This window comes from Chionomys nivalis, chromosome 1 (assembly GCF_950005125.1).
Source record: "Chionomys nivalis chromosome 1, mChiNiv1.1, whole genome shotgun sequence".
Lineage (NCBI taxonomy): Eukaryota > Metazoa > Chordata > Mammalia > Rodentia > Cricetidae > Chionomys > Chionomys nivalis.
This window is the reverse complement of record NC_080086.1, coordinates 64,786,561-64,802,513: the sequence shown is the minus strand read 5'-3', so window position 1 is coordinate 64,802,513 and position 15,953 is coordinate 64,786,561. Positions and strand designations below refer to the sequence as shown.

The 15,953-nt window shown below is 48.1% G+C and overlaps 1 protein-coding gene across 1 annotated transcript in view; it reads left to right on the top strand.

Moving 5' to 3' along the window:
• Add2 (adducin 2) overlaps nucleotides 1–11,007 on the top strand; it is a 101,588-nt gene extending 90,581 nt beyond the window's left edge. The window contains exon 16 of the mRNA XM_057766088.1: nucleotides 5,243–11,007. Within this exon, the coding sequence (XP_057622071.1) occupies nucleotides 5,243–5,547 (305 nt within the window). The 3' untranslated portion in view covers nucleotides 5,548–11,007. The remainder of the gene's footprint in view (nucleotides 1–5,242) is intronic.
• The last annotated feature ends 4,946 nt before the right edge of the window (nucleotides 11,008–15,953 follow it).

Here is a 15,953-nt window from a genome sequence, read left to right as displayed (position 1 = left end):
CTAGTTGTCCTATCTGGTCCTCAGGTGATGATGTAGGGAAGGATCTCTATAAAATGAAAGCTCTGCTCTGTCAGGTCTGAGACTCTGCATTTCTTGGGGGCATGACTTGATGGCAGCACTGTCAGTCTTAAATGAGCGTTGGGTTCCCCTGGTGAACTTAGGTGGTTCTGTGGCCTGGAGCCCACCCTCAGCATTTGTCCAAAGCACTCGGAAATATGAACCAGCAGAAAACAGTGTTATTGGAGAGACACGACTCTAGAATTCTAGGCCCAACCAAACTGCTAATTTTAGTAGTTCAGAGACCCACTCTGTGTGTGTTTCCTTGTGTGCCAATGCTTTCCCTTGTTACAGTTCTTTTCTGTCTAAAAGGAGTGTTGGTGGCAGCATTCTTTGAAGGAGTAAGGGAATAATTTGAATTTAGGAACTAACTGTGATTAAGGCATACTTGGTAACAATAGTGTCGTGGCCCCTCACCACCACCACGTTACTCCACTGGGTACCCTGAGAAACTCCACCAGAGAGGGCACCGTGCTATCCAGAGAATAGCTGGGCCTCTGGGATCCCCTTCCTAAGTGACAGGTCACATATGTGATTCTGGTAACACCTCCACCCTGAGCTTCCTCTCCAAGCCAACCCCTGCCTTGCACACAGGCCCAGCCTTGCTGGAGAAAACCCATCTGCTTGAGGCCAGAGCCCCAAGTGGATGTCCTCCCTCCTTTCTACTGGCTATGTGTTCATTGTGTCTCATCGTGGTGTGTTGTCAACTTGTCCACAATGTCTTCCTTTCTCTTCCCATTTGTGCCTTCATCAAAGGACTTTCCTCCGAGTCTGAATATTTATCTCTGTAGTAAGTATAGAGAGGCCACTTCCTACCTCACCTGGCACTCGCAACAGGGAGGGAGAAGCTTTTCACAAGAAATCTGTTTCCCCCAAGGTTTTCTTCTTGGTTCTCACAGTCCCACCTTTGGAAAGTCTCTTAGATGTAAAATTCATGACCAATTCTACCTGTGCTGTGCATGGACTAGGCTTCCTGTAAGGGACTTGGACACACACACATAGAGGGAGGGAGGGAGGGAGGGAGGGAGGGAGGGAGGGAGGGAGGGAGGGAGGGAGGGAGGGAGGGAGGGAGAGAGGGAGGAGACCTCTAAGGAGCCTCTTCTAGAATTTTGAGCAGAGCCTGGATTCTCTTGGCCTCAGATGCCTTGTAGATTTGTGCAGAGGACCTGACCAGTGTCTGTCTATTAGCACATGTGTGCAGGCTGCAGGAAGGAAATGCAGGGAGAGCCTGAGAAGGGCTCATGTCAGAAGGAGGACAAATCAAGAGATTCGTCAGCTCCTGAGAGGGCTAGAAAACAGGAAGAGCATGGATGGATAAAACAGCCATCCATTTGGTACCACACTCACTGTGACAAGAGTTCTGGTTCTCTCTGGTCCAAATCTACCCACCTCACGGGTCCCACTGCTCTTAAGTTGTAGAGTAACAAAAGCTATAGTTTTCTCTACAACGACTAGGAGCCTAGCTACTTTACACTACATGGTGTAGATGTGAGCTGCAGTGTGGTGGGGCTGGGTGACCTGGACCAGCTCCTTGGAGCGGGCAGGATGGACTCTGGCACAGTAGCTGTGTTCCCACATGTGTCCTATCCATTAGATGAAGGGTAACTATTTCCAGCCATCTGTCGCTGTGCTCCAGGTCCTCTCCTGCTGTGTCTCCTAATGTCAGTCCTCATCTATGTTCCGGAATCTGAATCTGTACTGAATGAAGCCCCCATGGACTGAGCTGCAAAGAAATAGCTCCTGTTTCATGTCAGATGTTCACAGATTAATCCATTATTTCAAATAAGCCACTCAAAACACTTCAAAGGGCTGGAGAAACGGCACAATGGATATAAGTGCTTGCTGCACAGACATGTGAAATCCAACCAGGCATGGCAGTCCCTGTAATCCCAGAACTCAAGAGGCAAAGGTAGAGGAGCCCCAGGACAAACTGACTAGCTGCTCTAGCCAAGTAATGAGCTCTGGATTCAATTGGGAGGCCTTAACTCAATAAATAAAATGGAGATCCATCAAAATACAGCTGACATCAGCTGTGGGCCTCCAAGAGGGAGTGAGTGTGTGTTAGGAGAAAATGAGCAATTTTGCAGTGTGTTCACATAAATCCATTTTTATTAAGGATTGTGAGAATTTATCTGATTTGTGAGAAATTACTAGTCCTTGATGTTGTCAGCCTCCAAGACTCGGGCAGGTTAGTTCTGTAGCATCAGATCACTATGCAATCATGGCCCACGGTGAGCTAGTTCTTCTGTGCATTGGCTAGAGTTGACTGGGCTTAGCTCAACAGCTCTTCAGTCCTGTGTGACATCAGCCAAGACCACACATAATCGGCTATGAGCACGAGTAGGCCAGGACTTCCAAGACAGTGTGCACACATGTCTGGTGCTTCAATAGATACTGGAAGAAGCAGGGCTCGGTGGGGACACTGTCTCTGTGTCTCCCTCTTCCCACCCTCCACATTTTCCACTGGTGTCATTTGACTTTATCCATGGAGGCCTATGTCTCCCAAAGCTGTCAGGCAGAAGTTGCTAGACCCTCTTAGGTCTTTGGCCTAAACCCACCTCTGCAACACTTCCCTGCATTCTGATTGCTACAAGAGTTGTGGAGCCAACAGGGGCTGCACGAGTCTGCCAATACCAAGAGGCTCTGCACGCTAGGATTTGAGCTATCACACATGCCAACAGGATATCTAGTCCCTGGAGGAACTTTGACTCTTAGCCAAGGTGAGCTAGTGAAAGGAGCATATTCTGAACCCAAGTGTCCTGCTGTGCAGTCAATGGTCCTTTTATGTCAAAATGGCCTAATGACTAGATAAAAGCAGGAATTTAGAGAGATGGGGATGTGCCTCAATGGTAGAGTTCTTACCTGACATGTGTGAGGCATACACACACACACACACACACACACACACACTTTGTGCCTACCATCTGCTTCAGGGCCAAACATGGAGACAGACTGCATTTGCACAGCTGAGTCTGGATCATTCTTTCAGACACTGATGCTCTGGAATTTAAATGAGGACAGAAACTGGTGCGGAGCTCTGCTGGACAGTCTCCTGCTCACAGAGCCTCACAAGGCTGTTCTGCTTGCTTGCCCTCTGCTCCCTGCTCTGCACTTTGAGTGCCTTGTGGACCAGCATGAGACTCTGGCGCTGTGTCAGCACTGATCAGGAATGATTCTCTCCCCAACCTTTAATGAGCCTTTCTTCGGTTCCTGCATGCAATGGTGAAAAACATTCTTTTCATTTTTTTTTTAAACATTCTTTTCATTATGGATATATAAACCATGCATGGCAGTCGCCAGTCCTGCATGCTCTGGGATACTGGCCAGTCTAGTTGACATTAAGTTCAGAAGCACCTTCCCAAACTCACTTCAGGCCATCCCCTTATCTCCCTTGTTGTTGCTGTCTAAGAGACAGGCCAGGCCAAAAGTCATGTGTCTGACCAAGGCTGGAAAGATGAGCATGTTCCTGAAGAGGCCAGGTGTCCTCTATGGAACCTGCATCTGGCCTCACACAGAGAAGGCTCAGTCATGTTGCTGATGACCCAGAGATGGCCGCACAGGAGTAAGAGAGAGTTTGTGTTCCGACGGCATAAGGCAATGTAAATGAGCACCTGACACTGGGGTTAGAGGAAGATCGAACATTCAAGCAAGTCTATTGTATAATGTTGAGTTTAAGGGCACAGAGAGGAGAGAAGGGCCTTTCCCGGATAGTAGAACCTGGGTGACAGGGATGGGTCAAGGGACTGACGGTGAAGAAGACCAAGTCAAAGGTAGAGAGGGAGGACCATGTTCCAACAGATGTGTGGCACTGAGGTGCATTGCCAGGACCAGCCGGGAACACACAAGGAGGTGAGGGGACCAGAGCTTGGACTACAGGAGTCAGGGCTGTGGATGTTGTCAGACTCCAGTCTGGAAAGTGGAACGAATGGACGGCAGCCGCCAGCCTCCAGTACTAAAAGGGAACCCATGCTCAGGCGGGTCTGGAAAGAGCTTTGGCATCATGGATTGAGAAGGAATGAAAGGCCTCTCTGTAAGAGCTTGCCAGGTTGTTGAGCCAGTCTGTTCTGACTGCCCCAAGCTCACCCCATCCACACAGACTGCAGTCACAAGTCAATCTGCAGCGTGGACTCTCCTTCTGCAGCACCGTGTCCTCTTCCCCTATTGCTTCCCATTCCCATATAGCAGAGCGTGTGCCAGTTCTTCCATTGGTGATGCTCACACTCAGAGGTACCCAGGATCCCACCACACACACACACACACACACACATATATATATATACAATCTACACCACACTCAAATGTTCATCTCTCACACACCTCCCGGTTACGCTCAGAAGACACAGTACACTTGTACACACACCAGCAGGTCTCTCACCCATGGATGGTAAACATGTGGAGGCAGAAGCCAGGACCTGATCCCACACTGTGTGCCTCTCCCATTCTGAGCTGTGAAATGGGGAGGAGGGAGCCAGACAGTCTTTAAGTCACTTTCTCCATTTCAGTGTCTGCGGCATTATAGTCCCCCCCCCCTTCCTCTTTACACAGAGGCTTCAAAACCTACATAGTTGGGGAGAAGAGGCAGCAAGGGACCCTAGTACCTGGGGCTAAGCATGCTGCCTTTGAGTTTGGAGCTTAGTGATCCTGAGCCTTGGCAGCCACTAGAATGAAAGGACCCCTTTGCACTGTTGAGTGTATTATGGAAATGCTGGATCCTTCCTGTTTCTCCTCTCCTCCCCCTGGGAAGACACTGGTTCCCTATGTTCCCTGCTGCTGTGATGGTATGAAGACCTGTGATCATCATGTTTTGATTGGTACAGCTGGGCTGCTTATCACAACGCTTGCACCGAGATGGACCAGGACATGCAGCCAACAGCTTCTCTCCTCCTCTGGGTGTGCCGCCTCATTCTCATTCAATGCCTGAATTAATTAAGTGCTTGTTCAGAAACCAACATTTGTTTCCATATGTAGACAAGAACCCAGAGCATCACCTGCCCAGGCTGTGTTCCCCAAGGCAGGTGGTATGAGGGGAGAATGCCATCCCTCCTCTGTTCCAGGACCCTTGCTCCCACCCCATGCCAGCCTGCCCACCCTTGACTCCAGACCTCCCCTAGAAGTGGTTCTGTTGACCCCTTGAACATTCGCCTTCATGAAATCTTACAGGCTGGGTCTTCTGGTCTTTTCCTAGATGCCAAGAAGACAGAAGACAGCGAAGCCACCACGGAACCTGAGCCAACAAAACAGGAAGGGGTGGTGGTGAACGGGAAGGAGGAGGAGCCGAGTGCAGAAGAGGTCCTCAGCAAAGGACTGGGCCAGATGACCACCAGTGCCGACACTGATGGTGACAGCTACAAGGACAAAACCGAGTCAGTTACAAGTGGCCCCTTGTCCCCAGAGGGCTCGCCCTCCAAATCACCCTCCAAAAAGAAAAAGAAATTCCGAACCCCCTCCTTCCTGAAGAAGAGCAAGAAGAAGGAGAAGGTGGAATCTTGACCTGTGGCTCCCGCTGCATCCCTGCCCTCCTTCCCTGCCCTTCTTCCAACTCTGCCTCTAGAGCACAGGGCCAACAAGGGACAGAGAAGGACCTGGGAATACACTCAGAGGAGAGCTTAGAGCCAACCTTCCCAGAACAGCCAGGTGTCTTGCCCACAGTCACAGTTGGTTGGTGGCAGAGCCTACCCTAAAGTTGAGCTTCCTGACTCCCATGGTCATGCTCTGTCCTCCGTTTAACACTGCCTAGTCCTTGGGCTGCCTTTGTCAGGACACCACCTGCCAGCCTGAGCCCAGGGCAGGAAAGCCGAGCACCAGGCATGGTCACAAATGCTCGCAGGCCAAGGCTTCCTCTGAGTAACTCCATCTCTTCCCAGGACACCTGCCTCTTGTTGATGGAGCTGTCTCCACAGCAAGAAGCCATGCTTCTTCTCTTCCATTTTGGGTCCCCCTGCTCAAAGTAACCAGGCAAACTGACCTGCTCCCCCTCCTCCCAACAGAAATTAATCTTCTATCCCCAGGCTGATGGCTTAGCTTGTACTTTTCCAAACACTAATCCTGAGCTTTTGACATGGAACCCATTGAGTGATGGATGGAAGAACCCTAAGAACTGACAGATAGAAGGCAAGCCTAGTCAGCTTAACGAGTGGACAGAGAGCCATCAATCTAAGAGCTAGGATCCTGGCCTGTCTATATTGTGCATCTCACGGGCTGCAAAATTAAACCCAACTGTAACATAAGAAAAAGTCTCATGCGCAGGGCAGGAATTCAAGGGCATCTAAATCTTGTGCTGGCATTGAGCTATGCGAGGAAGGTCAAATGCCGCCTTGACTTTGCATAATATGCAGGGCTGCACCTGGCAGTCAGGTGTCTTTTGGCCTTCCCAAATGCCCAAGAGCCCTTGCCCATAGACCTAGCATCTTACTCTTGGCATCTTGACTTTGGTTCTTTGGGTCCCAACTCTGAGTCACAGAAGGTGCAGCAGAGGACAGTCAGAAATGAGTCTGTCTGGGTTGATTCTCTCACTAACTCCCAGAGACACACCTGGCATTCCCAACCCCTTCACTCTCTTGCAACCCAGACTTGGTGATAGGCATAGCTGTTATGTTAAAAGTCAACACTGGTTTTCCATATCCTCCCAAGGAGTCCTGTTGGCTGACAAGCACTTCTGATTCTAAGACAATCCATCTTCCTTAAAGCACAGCATCTTGAAGGAGCATTTCTCCTTTTCGTCCCGATTACTGTAAAGGTACTTTTGACATCCTTTGACTCATCTTTTTCACTTTGCACACCTACTGTCTACAGACACCATACAGGCTTTACCCTCTGTCGTCCCGACTCCTCCCTTTTTCTGAAAAGGAAACTGAACCCCTTCAGGGATAACTGACTTGTTGAGCAAGACCTAAAGGCTGGGTTTGAACCCAGGTCAGTCTGAGCCAAGTGCTGGCTCTTCCAAGCTGCGCTGAGTGGACAGTGGCTTTGACCCATTAGCCATTTCTGCAACTGGTCTTGTCTGTGTGGCTTTAGCACTTGCGATGATGTTAGATCACCTGTTGTCCCCCTAAGTGATGCGGTCAGCTCCTGCTGACCAGAGGTAGTGGTGAGATCTATGCCTTTGACCACAGAGAGCTGAACCCTATGGCTGCAGCAGGAAATCCCACCACCCTTGGCTATCGTCTCTTGAGCAGATCTGAGACCCTAGTGCCGAACTGTGGTTGCTGCCCAGGTCCTGTGTTTGCTCTGCTTTCTGGCTGGGTCAAGTCTAGTGATAGACAACCCAGTGCCCCTGCCTGAATGCTCAGAAGCTTCTATCTTCCTATAGGAGCTGCCTTCTTAGAAATAATTTTCACATTTATTCATTCATTTTTCTCTGAATAGTCATTAACCATCCACTTATGTGAGACACTTTAAGAAAAAAAAGATGACCCGCAGAGGAGGTGTTTGTGTGAGCTGGTGCTCAGGGTGAAGTCTGTTGTCTCTGCCCGACATGCTCTCTTTTTTATCTTTAAACAGTGAGGTTTGCTAAGGTTAAAATGTCGGAGCTTTGCTGTAGTGTCATCATTGGAGTCAAAGTCATGGTTTAGCTCATACTCGCCCATCTGTTTATTCCTTGTATGTTCAGAAAACACGCATCTATGAGCATCTGAGACATACAGACAAGTTACAGAGCAGGCAGGGTACGCAGAGAGCCAGGACAGCAGTGACTGACCTGTGATGGGCACATGGAAGCCTTCAGGAAAATTGATGGCTGCATTAGTTTTAAAGTGAGAGGAACTTTTGGGGGGTAAGTCAGCAGAGGTGGACAGATGTGGGAGCATGGGATTCCACATTCTGTCTTTCTGGGCCTCTTGGTATTGTCATAGTGTTACGTGAAAGGTGACAGAAGTGGTTACATCCCAGGTGGGCAAGGCTGGGTCATAGGAAGACTTGTAGACAGTGTGGGAGATCTGAATTTTACCATGTCCTGGACTTGAGGACTGCTAATTAGGGTAGAATCGTTAAGAGAAGTGCACTGGAGCGTCCCTTCCGTGGCCGCGTGGAGAGTGTGTGAGACTGCTGGCTGACTTCGTGCTGTGTTCTCCCCCACTGCTGCACTGAGTTTCTAGCTCAGAATTCCTTTCATGGAATTCTTGGGGCAAAAACCCCTGAAGTCTTTAGTGAGCTAACGGTGCTGGGTTCACAGCCTCGGGCCCTATTTTGCTTTGGGATGAGATCATGGGAGTATAAAGACATTTTGTCGATTTCTTTCTTCCCTTGTACATAAAGGATGTGATGTGCACAGCTCTGAGACTGTAGAAACGGCTGTGCAGGCCAGACAGGGCATTTCTCTGGCTCTGTGTAAGAGTCGATTCAAGGTTCGCTGATGAGAAGGGGTGTTTGTAAGCTCAGAGCTTACCGGGCATCGGCTTGTTTCTCACTGAGCCACTAGAATTGCTCCTGAGAGGAGTGTTGGTGCTACCATGTGACCAGCTGATGAGAAAAACAAAGCAGCTTCTTGACCTGTTTCCACGTACAGGTGCACAGGACTAGCACACAGAGAGGCGACCCTGGCTCCTGTGATGTCACACACTGGGAGCAGTTGTGATCTGTGAGGGCTACCTATTTTCTGTGACCATCCCCCAAACTGGGGAGGGAGGGAGACCTGCCCAGAGATGCTCTGGCTTTGGCCTGCATTTGGGCTCTTATCTGCTGACCCAAGGTCTGGTCCCTCTTGAGCCATGGCAAGGGTCAGCTGCTACTTGGTAATGAGTGTGAAGTCCTTGCTCTGTGAGGGACATGGATGAGGACCACAAGTCTCTCACAAACCCATGGTAAGGCACTTTTCTGAGCCCTCCAATCTTAGAGACCATACCTGAACCTAGCCCCTATGGGATGACAACAAGGAAGATGGCGGGTGTCTGGCCTTGTGGTAACAGGACCACAGCTCCTGTTGCTGTGAGCAGGAAATGTTGTAATGGCTCTGAAAGAACCATTCAGCCCTGAGTGTCCAAGTTAGACCTATGTTTGCTTAGGGACAGGACATGACCCTGTGGAGGCCACTGTGCCAGGCCTTTTCATAAGTGTTAGTTTTATGTCTTAGTTCTAGGCCAAAGGTAATGAGTTCTTGACAGCTGAATGGGACTATTGAAGCACTCACCCCTTGCTCATTTTACACATGTGACCCCACAGATACCCCGGCTCTTGGCATAGTTACCACCCACTGCGGCTAGAGAGGGCCTAAGGCTTCTTACATTTCCTGCCACTAAGACCAATTAAACTCTCTATGACCCCCCCCCCCATATAATTCAGAAACTGTGAGAACTGAGTGAAATGCTAGATATCTGCCCTCTACGCCCATGGACAGGATCGGGCACCTCACAGCTTACAGGACATGTAATAGGACATCATGCCTGCGCCACGAGTGGTCTGATACATGTGATTTCATAGAGAACAAAGGGTCCAGAGGCAACTGAAGTTCTCGAACACGTCCATTTGTTTTCTGTGTGCACACCCTCTTCCTCCAGTGTGAAGAGGCAGCCACAGTGACTGCATCTGTGTGGGACTGCATCCCAGAGCCCTGTCCAGCCAGGATTCGGTGCTCTTCCTGTCAGAAATGAGGCCACATAGAGAGCTCTGTTCCCAAGGCTCTTGACTCCCTCTGCCTCCCTGGGGAAGCCACCTTATCCAGAGGTCTGTGGGGATTTCACACAGTGAGATATCCTTCAGTGGACAAGGCACTTTTCCTTGTCTCTGCTCTGGCAGTGCCCTGGAGGGCTGCTTTCCATGGGGACAGTTAGCAAGACTCAGTACTGGATGTCCCTAGAAAGTATGGAAGTCTTGCCCTACCTCCTTCACATATGGGTGACATTAGAATTTGCCAAATTGTCTTTTGTGGCGGTTGTCTTCGGGATTCACCCACAAGTTGAGTCATCCCCTTGAAGACTTGGGGCAGAGATAAAGGAGGTTCACGATGCTGGGAGGACTCAGCTGCCTGATAAAGCCCCAGCTCCTTCCTCACCCTCTCTGTCCCAAGCACCTGGGTGAGGCTGGACCCTGAGGATACTTCCCTTGTCTCTTGGGCAGAGATGACATCACCAGAACTTCAAGAAATGTTGGGAAGGACCTAAACTCTTCTTTCCTGAAAACCAACCTGTGGCCCCTTTAACATGAATCAAAGTGGCAACTGGACCTAAGCCAGGGGGTCTCACTTGGGAAATGTCACAGAACCTTATATGATGACAATACATTTGGGGAAGCTCCAGACCCCCATGTCAGTGCCATCTTGTGTCTGTGGGTCTTACTGTGGCTGGTGACTCATAGCACAAGATTGCCCTGTCTGTAAATTCCTTGAACTGCTGAAGGTCACGAATCCAAGGATTAAGCAAAGTGGGTGAAACAGGCACCTAGCAGGACCCAAGGGGTGCAGGGTCCCAGGAACCCAGGCCGGCCAGGGAGTGTGGTGTCTCGTGAGTGATGTGTGGGTGGTGGTGGTGAAATGTCTGTTGGACAATCGTCACATGAGAACATGACTTTTACTGTCTTCCCTTGTACATAGGCTGTGTTTGGCTTTTCCTAGTACTGTGAGGTTTTGAAGAAGGATTCCATGTAACACTCTGTGCTGTGACATGCCGCCCTTCCCCAAGATCACACATCATCCCCACAAACGGTTCTGCCTTTCTCTATGCTAACACATTGAGCCACTGATGTGCAGTTGGATGGTTTGGCTCTTGGGTTTTATTTTGCAATTTTATATATATAATATACATATATAATATATATATATTTATGGGTTGGTTTTATATGGTTTTCTGTTTGACTCTATGAGCAACAAAGCTTCCCTTTGATTTTCATGAGAACTTTCCAAAGGCCTTTTTCTGCTTTGGTATCTGACTGTGTTTGGGGTGGACCCTGCCCATGGGTTTCTCTGTGTGTGCTGTTATTTCACCTGCAGACCTTACCCTAGTAAACCAGATGTGCTTGACTTCCCAATGTGTGTGACCCATCTCTGTCTGTTACTTGGGGCTCCTGGGGAGGTGGAAGTCAGAAAGGGGGCCCACATGTAGAAATGTGGGTCACATGGGGAACTTTAGCCTTTTTCACATGTAGAAAGATAAACATGGTTTTGCTGAGTTCTGGTGAGGGAAGGGTCAAGAAGCAGAGTCCTCTGCACAGAGAGAGACTGGGTGGGGCCAGCACAGCTGTGGGGGCAGCAGATAAGAGAGGCACAGCAGAGAAGGCTATCCCTGCATTTGCAGGGGTGGGGGCCAGAATGGAGGCAGCTGTTAGACTGGCAGCCGCTTAGGAGAGAGAAGTCACTCCAGAAGAGGAAAGGATGTGAGCTTAGGGTGGAGAGCAGAAGAAGAAAAGCTCCTTCTGCCCTCTCCTAACTCTGTATTTTAAAAAATGTACAGAAGAGGAACTGGTGACGTGGGAGGTCCTTCTGTACATTTGTTGTTTTTGTTGGTTAATGAATAATGAAGCATCTTTGGCCTGTGATAGGGCAGAGTAGAACTAGGTGAGAAAACTAAACTGAACGCTGGGAGAAAGTAGGCAGAGTCAGGGAGACACCATGTAGCTGCAAGAGAGGAAAGACGTGAGCTGCCAGGTGGAACCTTGCCAGTAGGCCACAAGCCTCATGGTAAAATAGTAGAAATGGGTTAATTTAAGATGTAAGAGCTAGCCAATAAGAAACTAGCGGCCAAGCAGTGATTTAATTAATACAGTTTCTGTGTGGTTATTTCAAATCTGGGTGACCAGGAATGAACAATCATGCCTTTGCCAACAAACTGCAGAGATGGCTCAGTTGGTAAAGTGTTCACCATACAAGAACAAGGACCTGGGTATGGCTGGCTGTGCCTGGAACCCTAGCATTGAGAAGGAAAAGATGGATTATTGGGGCTCACTGGCCAGCCAGTCTAACTGAATCAGTGAGCTCCGCTCCAGGTTCAGTGAGAGGCACTGTCTCAAAAAGAAGAAGAAGAAGAAGAAGAAGAAGAAGAAGAAGAAGAAGAAGAAGAAGAAGAAGAAGAAGAAGAAGAAGAAGAAGAAGAAGAAGAAGAAGAAGAAGAAGAAGAAGAAGAAGAGAATAGGAGGAGGAGGAGGAGGAGGAGGAGGAGGAGGAGGAGGAGGAGGAGAAGCAAAGTAGAAAGTGATTGAGGAATATGCCTGATATCAACCTCTGTACCACACACACACATACACACACACACACACACACACACACACACACGCATGCATGAACACCACCCCACACTAGAAGAGGGTGAGAATCACCTAGCCCTTACTAAGCATCCATACACATAGACCAGATACCTTGTGAGCATATTGTACAGACCACCTGGTTTTAGCTCCGGAAGCCAAAGGTCAGTTCTATAGCTGTTTACAGATGAGGCCACAGGCTCTGAACAAGGGGACTTGCAAGGCCTTAAGTTCACACATGGTGAAGCCCAGGTGCAAAAAGCCTTGTTCCCACTACATCAATGGTCCCAGGACCCCAAGTTATGATCCACAAAAGATGCTTCTGTCCTCAGCCCAGGCCTCTACTCCAGGCAGGTCTATCCCACACCCAGTACCCACAGCCGGAGTCCCATCTTCCTCTGTTCCCATGTGGGTGTCTCCCCTCCACCGGCTCCTTATGGACCTGAGAAGGACACCCAAGCCCCTCCTGATCCAAAGCTGTCCTGCACCTTTGCTGAAATCACCCTGAGCAGGCAGGACACGTGGGCATATCTGTTCCCATTTGCTGTGGCTTAAGGATGATAGCAGGACTAGGGAGATGGCTGTGTGGTTAAGAGCACTTGCTCCTCCTTCAGAGGACTCAGATTTGGTTCCCAGACCCACATCAGGTAGTTCCCAATTGCCTGTAACTCCAGCTCTGGGGGATTTAATGTCCTCTTCTGCCTTCTGTGGTTACCTGCCTTCATGTGCAGGTACCCATGCACACAGGATTTAAAAACAATAAAATATTTAAAGACGGTGATTGGAGCCATACCCTCCTCATGTTTCCCCTGAAGTTACTAGAAAGATGCAGAAGGGGGAGCAGAGTGCCCCCTACTTACTAGAAATATGAAAGGTGACGGGGCATCTCCAGTGCAAGCAGGGAGCTAGGGTCTACGGCATCTCACTAAGCCTTTGATTAAGAAATCTACCATGTTTTAAAGCAGACTGAGAAAAACGTAAGATAGGTCTAGACATGAGTCCCAGAGCCACCTAAGAATACCTGCTACTGGGACTAACATGATTGGAAAATCAGTATAAATAACCCAGTAATTAAAAAGGACACTGTCACTAAGACAGAAAGGCAACCCACTGACTGGGAGAAGATCTTCACCAACCCCGCAACTGACAAAGGTCTGATATCCAAAATATATAAAGAACTCAAGAAGCTAGACCGTAAAAGGTTAATCAATCCAATTATAAAATGGGGCACTGAGCTGAACAGAGACTTTTCAACAGAAGAAGTTCAAATGGCCAAAAGACACTTAAGATCGTGCTCAACTTCCTTAGCAATCAGGGAAATGCAAATCAAGACAACATTAAGATACCATCTTACACCTGTCAGAATGGCTAAAATCAAAAACACCAATGATAGCCTCTGCTGGAGAGGTTGTGGAGAAAGGGGCACACTCATTCATTGCTGGTGGGAATGCAAACTTGTGCAACCACTTTGGAAAGCAGTGTGGCGGTTTCTCAGGAAAGTCAGGTTCAACCTACCTCTCGACCCAGCAATACCACTATTGGGAATATACCCAAGAGATGCCCTAACATACAACAAAAGTATGTGCTCAACTATGTTCATAGCAGCATTGTTTGTAATAGCCAGAACCTGGAAACAACCTAGATGCCCTTCAATGGAAGAATGGATGAAGAAAGTATGGAATATATACATATTAGAGTACTACTCAGCAGTAAAACACAATGACTTCTTGAATTTTGCATACAAATGGATGGAAATAGAAAACACTATCCTGAGTGAGTTAAGCCAGACCCAAAAAGAGGAACATGGGATGTACTCACTCATATTTAGTTTCTAACCATAAATAAAGGACATTGAGACTATAATTTGTGATTCTAGAGAAGCTAAATAAGAAGGTGAACCCAAAGAAAAACATATAAGCATCCTCCTGAATATTAACCTTCATCAGGCGATGAAAGAAGACAGAGACAGAGACCAACATTGGAGCACTGGACTGAAGTCTCACGATCCAAAGGAGGAGCAGAAGGAGAGAGAGCACGAGCAAGGAACTCAGGACCCCGAGGGGTGCACCCACACACTGAGGCAATGGGGATGTTCTATCGGGAACTCACCAAGGCCAGCTGGCCGGGGTCTGAAAAAGCATGGGACAAAACCAGTCTCGCTGAACATAACGGACAATGAGGACTACTGAGAACTGAAGAACAATGGCAATGGGTTCTTGATCCTATTGCACGTAATGGCTTTGTGGGAGCCCAGGTAGTTTGGATGCTCACCTTACTAGACCTGGATGGAGGTGGGTGGTCCTTGGACCTCCCACAGGGCAGGGAAACCTGCTTGCTCTTTGGGCTGAGGAGGGAGGAAGACTTGATTGGGGGAGGGGGGAATGGGAGGTGGTGGCGGGAAAGAGGCAGAAATCTTTAATAATTAAATAAATTAATAAAAAAACAAGTTAGTGAGTAATTAAATATACATTCTAAGGCTAATATCTCATCTACAAACCAAATGCAAATGTTTTAAAAATAGTTATTGGAATAAACATAAATAATAACTCAGAGGAGAATAGAGGTAAAACATGCTAAATTTCTCATTGAAAAGAGAGGTTTAATACATTATTTCAGTTTTTAAATGGTTAGAAGAGCATTGGGTTAATTCACCTCAACCTATAAGTTTAGGAAGCACAAACATGAGTCCATGGTACTGATTAGCTTAGAGGTAACATAAAAATTTAAAGATGATTTTTTTCTAAAAGGCTATATAGCTTCCCAAATCATAAAAGATAAAAATAACCATGAAAAATTAATCGGTGTGCTAGGAAGAGGGCTCAGTGGTGAAATGCCTGCCAGGCAAGCACTAAGATCTGAGTTCAAGCCCCAGCACATACACTAAAATCCAAGGGTGACAGTATACATCTGTAGCCCAGTGCTAGGAGGTGGAGACTCATAGCAGCCTCACTGAGTCCATGAGCTCCTGGTTCAGTGAGAGACCTGTCTCAAAAATAAAGATAGAGGTGATGGAGGAATGCACCCAGTGCACGCTGCTGGACTCCCTGCATGCACCTGTGTACATACTCCACACATGCATGCAAACAACACACACATATCACATACCTATGCACAACACACACACACACATATATATGCATATGCATGCACACACAGGTGCATACACATGTATGCATGCACACAAGCATACACACACACACACACACACCACCACCACCATCAACAACAGCAACAAAACCCCCAGTATGTGCTTGGGAACAAAGAAGATAAGAGCCATTTCTTGTTGGAAACAAAGTCAGGAAGAAGAGTGGAGTGACGTCTTTAAAGGACGGGGGACAAGCTCAGACCTAGAAGTTCATCCCAATGTAAGCGCTCTCAGAACTAAAGGAAGGCAGGGGCTCAGTGGGCAGAGGCTTCGGCCTCCAGGACGGAGGAACTGAGTTCCATCCCTGAGACCCACATGGTGAGAGGAGAGTTGTCTGACCTCCACACGTGCACTGTGGGACTCCCACCATAAACGAATGCAAAAAAGAAAGGTGATGGCTTTTACTTTTTAATGAAGATAAAATAAATGGGAATGTGAAAATAGAGAATTCACAACTTTAAATGGGAGGTTCTGTGCCTCCTCACCTCCACACCAAGTAGATAAAAATATACATACATGTACATACGCATGCACACATGCACATGTGTGTCTGTATGTGTGTGTGTGTGAATATAGTAGGTTTGAT